Source organism: Osmerus eperlanus, chromosome 16 (assembly GCF_963692335.1).
Source record: "Osmerus eperlanus chromosome 16, fOsmEpe2.1, whole genome shotgun sequence".
Taxonomy (NCBI): Eukaryota; Metazoa; Chordata; class Actinopteri; order Osmeriformes; family Osmeridae; genus Osmerus; species Osmerus eperlanus.
Window position 1 is genome coordinate 15,543,732 of NC_085033.1, and position 10,543 is coordinate 15,554,274.

A 10,543-nucleotide genomic window follows, 5' to 3' on the forward strand; every position below is an offset into this window, starting at 1 on the left:
TAGGGTTACACTCCAGCCCTGCTCCTGGAGAGATACCCTCCTGTAGGGTTACACTCCAACCCTGCTCCTGGAGAGATACCCTCCTGTAGGGTTACACTTCAACCCTGCTCCTGGAGAGATACCCTCCTGTAGGGTTACACTCCAGCCCTACTCCTGGAGAGATACCCTCCTGTAGGGTTACACTCCAGCCCTGCTCCTGGAGAGATACCCTCCTGTAGGGTTACACTCAGAAACACACCTCTGTGATTGTGTTGGGGTGAGGTCAGGATGAGGTTCGGGTGAGGTCAGGATGATGACAAGATGAGACTTCTCCAATAAACAATGTTAGACAGTGTAAGTGGAGCAGTGGTTACTATAAAATATGAATAAAATGTCAGATGTTCCGGGCCAGAGGGGGGAACCAGGGTCATGTGATGTGAGGAGAGTAGTTCTGTGGTTGTTTTCTTTTGATTAAGCTTGTGTGTGTGTCTGGGGAGGGGGTGTTAACAGAACAAATCACAGAGGTGTCTTGTTAGATGACGACAGAAGTTATTCAGTGCTTGAAGAAAGGGGTGGTGGTAGGGTGCCTCTGAACTTTCTCTTAACCCTTGTGTTCTCCTCGGGTCGTTCTGACCCATCAGTCATTGTGACCCACCGTCGTATTGCGACAACTTTACCGCATACAAAAACAAAGTGAAGCATTTTCTTTTAACCGTCGGGCTGTCTCAGACCCCCCACATTGCGAAGGTTAAAAGAAAAGTATTTTTATTTGTTTTTGTATTGGGTAAAATTGGGTAAACACAATGATGGTTCGTTATGAACCTTTGGGTCATGTGACCCGAAGGCAGCACGAGGGTTAAAACTGAATGGTGAACTCATTCACCACTTCCTCAAGCTAGAAAGTCCCATACATGTCTGAATCAGATTATTATCTAATGGTAGCTCAGATGTAACTTCCTGTGAGGATGTTCATGTTGAGCAAGATGTTTCTGCTCTCACATGTTAACCCTTGTGCTGCCTTCGGGTCACATGACCCAAAGGTTCATAACGAACCATCGTTGTGTTTACTCAATTTTACCCAATACAAAAACAAATTAAAATAATTTTCTTTTAACCTTCGCAATGTGGGGGGTCTGAGACAGCCCACCGGTTAAAAGAAAATGCTTCACTTTGTTTTTAAATGCGGTAAAGTTGTCGCAATACAACGGTGGGTCACAATGACTGATGGGTCAGAATGACCCGAAGATAACACAAGGGTTAATGTATTGAAAGCTCCTTGAGAACATTGAGTTTCTGTTGTAGCGGTGTTTACTCGTTTAACCCTTGTGCTGCCTTCGGGTCACATGACCCAAAGGTTCATAACGAACCATCGTTGTGTTTACCCAATTTTACCCAATACAAAAACAAATAAAAATAATTTTCTTTTAACCATCGCAATGTGGGGGGTCTGAGACAGCCCAACGGTTAAAAGAAAATGATTCACTTTGTTTTGGTATGCGGTAAAGTTGTCGCAATACGACGGTGGGTCACAATGACTGATGGGTCAGAATGACCCGAAGATAACACAAGGGTTAAGATTAGCCATACTTAATTTATAATAAAGTATCTAGTTCTTCGGGGCACCACCTCTTATTTGTTAAAGGGACAGAGGAAACCTTGTTTAACCTTATTGAAAAATAGCCTTTGTAATAATCAGTCTAATCTTAAGTAGTGAATTCTATGAAAGTAGGGCAGATCAGATAACGTGAGAGATACGCGAGTATTATACACAATGATTTATTTAGGAAAATGTAATTATAATGAACAAATACCAGATAAGTTATGGGTTAGTTTGTTTAGAGTAGTACAGTGGCTATATTCTAATGAGAGCGAGCAACACAATGGCTGTGTAGAGCGCGTGGGGAGGGGGAAGGGAGAGAGAGAGAGAAAGAGGTATAGAGGAAGAGGTAGGCCTCTATAGTAACAATGGACGATCAATGGCAACTGACCTAACGATAGTTAGGTTAAATCATTTGTAAAATACAATCAAACATCAACAATTAAATCACAACATGCCAATATGTCACAAGTAAGAAATATTGCACATCGCAGTTATTTTTGCCGGTTTGAAGAAATAAGTCAATGGTTCGTTGTGTCCAACGAATAGAAAGCAGAATCTCTCGTCAAAGTTCCGGGCGCTCAGTGAATGTGCAGGTTGAGAGGAATAGGTTAGAGAGTGACGCGTTCACCTCAGTTTAATCCTACGAACAAGCAGGGGTGATTGTACGTTGGGGGGTTTTATACTCCCCAAGGAAAAAGGGGTATCCTTGTACAGGTGAATTCCTGATTGGTCAGTTACTCCCCACCTGTGAGGGAGGGAGAGAGGGAGGGAATGACTGAATGATTGAGGTTTGGGGGAGAGGGGTTTAGGTTAGGGCTAGAGTTTTTGGGGTGAGGGTCAAAAAACCCTCAAAGGGGGGGGGGCCCAACAAAGCGGAACGATCCCTAAAAAAAAACGGGGTGAAAAGGGGGTGTGGGCGGAGCCCTGTCGGCCGGTGGCGACAGGGCTCAATGTAATGCCTATAATAAAAGCAGTTATAGCCTATTCAACATATCACAAGGTTAAATCAGATGGCATAAAGTACAAATATGACACAAAGGAGGTTGAGAGTAAAAAGTAAAAAATAGGGGTGCCGTGGATGGAGAGAGATATGTTTAGGGGTGACGTGAGCCAGAAAAGTTTGGGAACCACTGCTCTACTACACTAACAACTTTCAAAACATGTTTCCATTGTACAATGGGTGGCGATGTAAGGCTAGCAGGTTTGCACTGTGTGTGTAGTTTTCCTACTAGCTAACTAACAACGACCTTCTTGATATCTACTTACTCTCTGGGTGGTGAAAAAACTTCTAATATTTTTTCTTTTTGGGTGACATTTTCCTATCTATAAAGCACAAAAGGGTCAAAAATATCAATGCTGAGACCAAACGAAATACTAATATGAGGCTTTATGATTTCCTGGCGTACTGCCAGCTCTCTTTCTGCAAGCCACGATTCACAAAGTGTTTCTGACTGCCACTTCAGCCAATTAACTTAAATTACATCATCTTGTCTCGCAGGCTCGAGGGCGCATTGGTTAACTTGGAAATGTATTTTACACTTTTCTCGGCGACGAACATAGTATAGATAATAATAGGAATGAGTTTTGCAAGTAGATATTTTTTTTGAAAATTAACAAAATATTGGTGGGGACGATTGTGTCTTTCCCAAACTTTGGTCGTGACTAGTCCCTATGGTCCCTATGCAAACCTACGCCCTTGTTCTGACCCCATGCTGGGCCAGAAGCTTTGAAGCTTTTCCTCTGGGAGATAAGGACAAAGGGGGAAGACCCTTTCCTTGTCGGGGGTAGGAGAAGGTGTGATGGTACTGTGCTTTGTCTGTTGACTGTGCTACACTGTGAACACATAACTTTTACATGTTGCTTTTCATGCTTGAGGTTGAGAGAGGGAGAGGTGAGTGTGAAACCAACGGAACGGTTTCACTCATCTGGGTCCATAAGTGTAGCCTTGCAAGACTGCAAGATTGACCAGATCACGACCACGCAAGAATCTATCTTGCCAAGCTCCAAGTTATTCATCTGTACCCGAGCCAGAGTGGTTTGGATCAGGGTCCTATGAGGAACTTCTGGCAGCTATGCACATGGTGGAACTTGATAGAAACAGGTTCAGGGCTCTCTCTTCCCCCCCCTCTCTCTCCCCCCCCCTTTCTCCCCCCCCTCTCTCTCCCCCCCCCTCTCTCTTCCCCCCCCCCTTTCTCCCCCTCCTCTCTCTCTTCCTCCCCCTCTCTCTTCCCCCCCTCTCTCTTCCCCCCCTCTCTCTCTTCCCCCCCTTTCTCCCCCCTCTCTCTCCCCCCCCCTTTCTCCCCCCCCTCTCTCTCTTCCTCCCCCTCTCTCTTCTCCCCCCCTCTCTCTCTTCCTCCCCCTCTCTCTTCTCCACCCTCTCGCTCTTCCCCCTCCCCCTCTCTCTTCCTCCCCCCTCTCTCTCTCTTCCTCCCCCCCTCTCTCTCTTCCTCCCCCTCTCTCTCTTCTTCCCCCTCTCTCTCTCTCTTCCTCCCCCCACTTTCGAAAACATTTTTTCAACCTTTCAATACTTTCTTCTTTTTTTGTAAAGTTAAGTACTGGTACTAGAAAAATCTACTTACGTACAGTAACAAAGTATTTGTATTTCCCATCTCTGCTACCAACACTACCACTACTACTGTGTGTGTTTATGTTTATATCTTGCATGTGTGTGTGTGTGTGAAGAGGGTGAAAGGCCTAAATATCTCCTTAATTCACATTCCTGAAAGACCTGCCCCAACAGGATTGGAGAGTACACCATGGGTTCTGCTTTTCATGAACTCTCTCTCTCACACACCCACATTCCCCTTCAAACAAAGATTGAGAAGATTTAACATCTTCTTTGTTGACATCCAAACAGAGAGAGACAGAAAGAGAGGGAGAGAGAAGTAAAGAGAGAGAGACAGAAGGCTCTGCTGTCAATTGAAGGCTGTTGTCGAACGCCCCTGAAGGAGCATTTGTTTTGATGGACTTTGGAGAAACAATTAAAAAAAAAAAAAAAAAAGAATAATGCTTAATAATGAAAAGTGTGCGTTTTGGCAAATGTGTTTGACTTTGTGCATACGTATATCCAAGTTGTGCATTAAAAAGTTGTAGATGCTTGCATACATATATAAAGGTTTTGCAATTTTAAGTTTGGTGTTTTTAAGAGGAGTTTTGACCTCTAACATACGCATGTGTTTTATTAGAAAGAATGTGCATTGGCAAATGTTTTTTAAGAAAGTGCTTGCATAATATTTTAAAGAGTGTTAAGAAATAGCTGGAAAATGTTTTAGAACCTTTTTTACCTTTTTTGAATAAAAAAAAAAAACTTTGTAGATGTGCATCTTAAAATAGATATTTAGTATTGCTAATGTGTAAAAGTTTAAGACAGAGTGTTTCAGTATGATAAATGCAGAGGATGTGATTAGGAAATGCTTGAATAGATGGAACCACATTTAACTTTTTGGAGAATACAGGAAACGTGTAGACCGATACCTGCGTCAAAGTCTAGACAGGGCCATCACGTGTTAAAAGAAATAAGAATGAAAGTTGGGGGGAGAGAGAAAGCTTTTTGAGAGTTGTACTTCGTGAGTCGAGTAGTCGAGGTTGTTAGTTCCCGAGCCTGTTTTTCTGTAGAGTGTCCGCCTGTGCCTATTTTAGCAAAGAGTTTTCTTTTCTGTCAGTTGTGCTGCTGTTTTACTAGTGACCCAGGGTCCGCCTTTTCCTATTTCTTTTTGTCGTGCCTTAATCAAGGAGGCTTTAGCGTACCTTTTTCTTTTCCTTTTTTACACTTTTGTATCTGTTCCAATAATCTGCCAATAAAAAATTGAAAAGACAGTCGTTGCTCTACCGCCCATTTGTGCGCCCCCCGCTCGAGACCAAGGGATCCACTCAGCGCCCCACACCGATACTCAGGTGAGTTCCCCGGGAATCGCGACCAGTCATTTAGGCACGAAAACTGCCCAGCTGGTGTTTACGCGAAACAGGGTCTTGAAGTGTTCATCTGCTCAGACACATATACTCTCTCGATAGGTGCGGTGTTGCGTCTCACAGATAAACTAACGGGGGGAATAAGGGCGGAGGAGGGCCCTTGAACGTTTTTGTTATCGGGTGGGAAGGGCGCGGTAACAGGGAGCGAAACGTAGCCATAGGAATAAGTGATCGATAAATTATGATGTTTTTGCCCAAAAAAGGGCCTATAAACATTTGCTGCTATAAAAGATCCCTCCAGGTTTGCGTCAGGAGGCCCCGGTGAGCGTCTGTGACACCGTGGTTTGGTTGGGTGCGGAGATTCCTTTCCAGGGAGGGAGGGAGCCTCGGACTAACTCGTAGCCAAGCGTGTGTTCTCCGCACACGTAGCCTATACAAATTCGTGAGACCCCGTGCGAGAGTTGGGTGATTTGTTGCCGGGGGACCAGCACCCCGGTCAGCGACCTCGAGTCCCCACACGCTCGTTCGACACTGTGCTGTCGGAATCGTCTTCTCCAGTTCTCTGGTTTTGATTATTCTTGTCTGGTTTCACACCTTCAAACACAGCTACCATGATAATTATAATAAAACATTATGATCTGTACATAATAATAATAAAATATATGATCTGTACATAATAATAATAATAAAAAAACACTGGACCTGTGTCCCAATCCCCTCCCTCCCTCCTACTCTCCCTCCCTCCTACCCTCCCTCCTTCCCTCCGTCCCTCCCTCCTACTCTCTCTCCCTCCTACTCTCCCTCCCTCCCTCCTTCTGTGTGGTAGTAGACTGCGTAAGTCTCAGCTAAGCCTGAAGGCCTCTGGTCTGTTCTCTCTGTATCACATAATCAACCTGACCTGTAATCGTCTGAGAAATCTGGGTCTGGCAGCATGCAATCCATCCAACCCTTCCTCCCCCTCCTCTCTCTCGTTCTCTTTCTGACTTCCCCTCCTCTCTCTCTCTCTCTCTCTCTCTCTCTCTCTCTCTCTCTCTCTCTCTCTCTCTCTCTCTCTCTCTCTCTCTCTGTCCCTTACTCTCTCTCTCCCTCTGTCTCTCCTTTCCTTCATAACTCCATCACTTTCACCTGTTTTCTCTTTCTACCCCCCCTCTCTCCCTTCCTCCTCTCTCTGAACCCCCCTCTCTCCCTTCCTCCTCTCTCTGAACCCCCCTCTCTCCCTTCCTCCTCTCTCTGAAGCCCCCCTCTCCCTTCCTCCTCTCTCTGAACCCCCCCTCTCCCTTCCTCCTCTCTCTGAACCCCCCCTCTCCCTTCCTCCTCTCTCTGAACCCCCCCTCTCCTTCCTCCTCTCTCTGAACCCCCCCTCTCCCTTCCTCCTCTCTCTGAACCCCCCCTCTCCCTTCCTCCTCTCTCTGAAGCCCCCCTCTCCCTTCCTCCTCTCTCTGAACCCCCCCTCTCCCTTCCTCCTCTCTCTGAACCCCCTCTCTCCTTTCCTCCTCTCTCTGAACCCCCCCTCTCCCTTCCTCCTCTCTCTGAACCCCCCCTCTCCCTTCCTCCTCTCTCTGAACCCCCCCTCTCCCTTCCTCTCTCTCTGAACCCACCTCTCTGAGCTGATGCTGCAGTTTGCCTGTCAGGGATCCACAGCAGTAAAGCCCTCTGGTCCAGGGCTTCATTCTAACAAAACTAATAAACTTTATTTAAATTTCAAGTGAGTAGTAGATGACTCATCTGTCACTGAGAGCTGGTGTTGATCAGCTGTCCACCCGAGTACTGAAATCTACATCATCATTTATATTACGTTTACATTTACTTCATCATAATTCATCAGACGTTTTCTTATGATGTTTGTCTGGAGTATGGACTGTCATCTCCGTCTCCCTCCCCCTCACAGGACGGCTGCAGCTGTTACTGGATAACCAGAGGGAACATTTACACAAGTTTCAAAAGTACAAGGTCAGGCAACAAGGTTTGACTGTTTTTTCGAAAATGTGTGTTTTTACAGAGTGTGTTTTAAAAGACATTCACAACGTGAAAGATTCTCTTTACCTCAGAGACACTGTGCACACACACACACACACACACACACACACACACACACACACACACACACCAAATATGACATGGAAGTGCTTTGATTCTGTGTGTCTAGCCCATTAGTAATGTATTCATTGAGCAGGAGTTTTTATCTAAAGCAACATACAGGGGTGAGATCTGAACCACTGCACCTCTGCTGAGATGTACCCATCAGGGATGAGATCTGAACCACTGCACCTCTGCTGAGATGTACCTATCAGGGGTGAGATCTGAACCACTGCACCTCTGCTGAGATGTACCCATCAGGGGTGAGATCTGAACCACTGCACCTCTGCTGAGATGTACCCATCAGGGGTGAGATCTGAACCACTGCACCTCTGCTGAGATGTACCCATCAGGGGTGAGATCTGAACCACTGCACCTCTGCTGAGATGTACCCATCAGGGGTGAGATCTGAACCACTGCACCTCTGCTGAGATGTACCCATCAGGGGTGAGATCTGAACCACTGCACCTCTGCTGAGATGTACCCATCAGGGGTGAGATCTGAACCATTGCACCTCTGCTGAGATGTACCCATCAGGGGTGAGATCTGAACCACTGCACCTCTGCTGAGATGTACCCATCAGGGGTGAGATCTGAACCACTGCACCTCTGCTGAGATGTACCCATCAGGGGTGAGATCTGAACCACTGCACCTCTGCTGAGATGTCCATACCTGTCCCACGGACACCAGGTACAACCTCGTCACTGACATTTCCACTGTAACTGAAAACCTTCCACCCAAAACAACCATTTCTCAACCCAAAAAAACTCAATTGCAGCTTACTGATGAACCACAGATGACTTCCTTCTTCCTGTGAGTAAACCAATGAGAGTGGCTGGTCCTCATGGACCAACGACATCATAGAAAGTGTCTTGACTGGTTGCATCACTTCCTGGTTTGAAAACTGCACTGAGCTGAACCGCAAAGCACTTCAGAGGGTGGTACGGTCAGCGCAGCACAGGAGGTGAACTTCCCTCCATACGAAACATCTACACCAGGCGGTGCCTGTCAAAGGCCAGGAAGATCATGGGCAACCCCAACCACCCCAACCACCCCAACCACCCCAACCACCCCAACCACCCCAACCACCCCAACCACCCCAACCACCCCAACAACGAACTGTTCACAGTGCTACCATCTGACAAGCGGCACCGCAGCATTAGCTTCCGGACTAATAGACTACGAGACAGCTTCTATCTCCAGGCCATCAGGCTCCTGAACAGATAACTACTGTTATTACCCCCCATTTCCTTCCTGCACATCACAACTTTACAGTCTGAGTAGCTACTGCACTGCCCAGCATAGACTTTGCACATTTGCAATTTTTATCTTATCTTTTATTGGGTGTGCTCCATTGTATAGGTTTGTTAGTAGGTTAGAATACGTTATTATGTGTATTTAGAGGTTTAGTTTACTTTATTGAATAGTGTATATTATTAGTTTATTAGGAGGTTTACTATATTTTAGCTGATCATAGATAAGCATAATCTATGTTCTGTGTACTTATATGTCATGTTATGCCAGGTTGCTTTGCGTTGCCTTGTCCTAAGAATTTCAGTGCCCAGTCTGACCATGTGTTGTTCTGTGCATCTGGGTCTGGTTTGAGTCTGGGTCTGGTTTGGTCCTGGTCTGGGTTTAGTCTTGTTCTGGTCTGGGTCCGGGGCTGGGTAGCCATGCAGAAGGCAGTCGGCCAAAGAGCACCGTCCTCATCTATGATTCAGACGTCACGGTTATCCATTACTCATGCCTGGTAAAACAACGCCCTGCTGGCTATCCTTCAGCGGTTATCTGACCTGCCGAGGGCCTGTTCAGGCAGCACAGACGCTCACTTTCACTGCTGCCAGAGAAAGCTGAGGCCTGTAGGAGGCTGCTTCTGGGGCACTTACATCCACCAAAGGAGGGATTACTTTACACTTACATTTTCTTCATTAGCAGATGCTGTTATCTAAAGGATAGAAGGAGTCCCCTAGCAGATAGAACCTGCTAGGGGAGGGAGACATCCTGAGGAACCAGTACACACCCTGCCCCAAACCACAAGAACCAGTACACACCCAGCCCCAAACCACAAGAACCAAGAAGTTCAAGTTGTCAAACAGTAACACAACTGACTAACCAACACCAAGGATCCTCGTTAGTGACACGCTCTGAAACTACCCTTCAGAAACTTCCCCCTGCTTCCACACACACACACACACACACACACATACACACTTTCCTTTTTGCAACCCCCCAAAAAAGGAAGAGATTATTGTTTCACTTTCATGTAATCTTTAAATTCAGGCTTGTCACATTACGTAACTTTGTTCTGAACAGAACTGAGTGTGCAGACACATAGCCTGCGATAAGTTTCTCCTCCATCTTGAAATTGTAAAACCTAGAAATGTTTACCATGAACAACAACAGTTGCTACGTTACAAGACCAATCCGGTCCGGTCCGGTTTTCACGCTCCTCGTTTACATAAAGTTGAGAAAAACCAACTTGCCTTCCCACAATGCCCTACGCGAGCGTCAAAGCCTGGTTTCATTGAAAATGAATTGGAAGCCGACGTCGCGCGCCGCCCGCTCCGCTGCAGTGTGAACGCACCGTTAGAGTGCGCGGTACAGGATGTGTGAACCATGTTTGTGTTGTGTGGATGTCGAGGATCAGTTGTGACTCGGTCGTTGGGCTGTGTTTACCCACAGCCTTGATGATACTGCGGACAGTGTCTCTCTCACTGGGAGGACTGGAGCGACGCTGGCGGCTCCAGGGCTCTGGTCCTCCAAACCATGATTATTTTACATCTTGCCCAGCTCCAAATACTAAACAGTTCCAGTGCTGAGCTTCCACTTGCGTTTGGCCTCACTAAAAGTCAGTAACGGCCTGTAACCCATGACTACAGCCCTGTATTGTAATACCACAGGGTCCTTTGATTGGTGCACATTGAATGATGTCACTTCCTGTAACTCTACAGCGTGTCACCTCCTCCGTGGATGGGGTCT

At 46.4% G+C, this 10,543-nt stretch overlaps 1 protein-coding gene across 1 annotated transcript in view; it reads right to left on the minus strand.

The window, feature by feature from the left end:
• Nucleotides 1-8,097: 8,097 nt before the first annotated feature.
• Nucleotides 8,098-10,543, minus strand: part of LOC134036615 (fibroblast growth factor 12-like) — a 17,012-nt gene continuing 14,566 nt past the window's right edge. The window contains exon 5 of the mRNA XM_062481614.1: nt 8,098-8,236. Within this exon, the coding sequence (XP_062337598.1) occupies nt 8,098-8,236 (139 nt within the window). The remainder of the gene's footprint in view (nt 8,237-10,543) is intronic.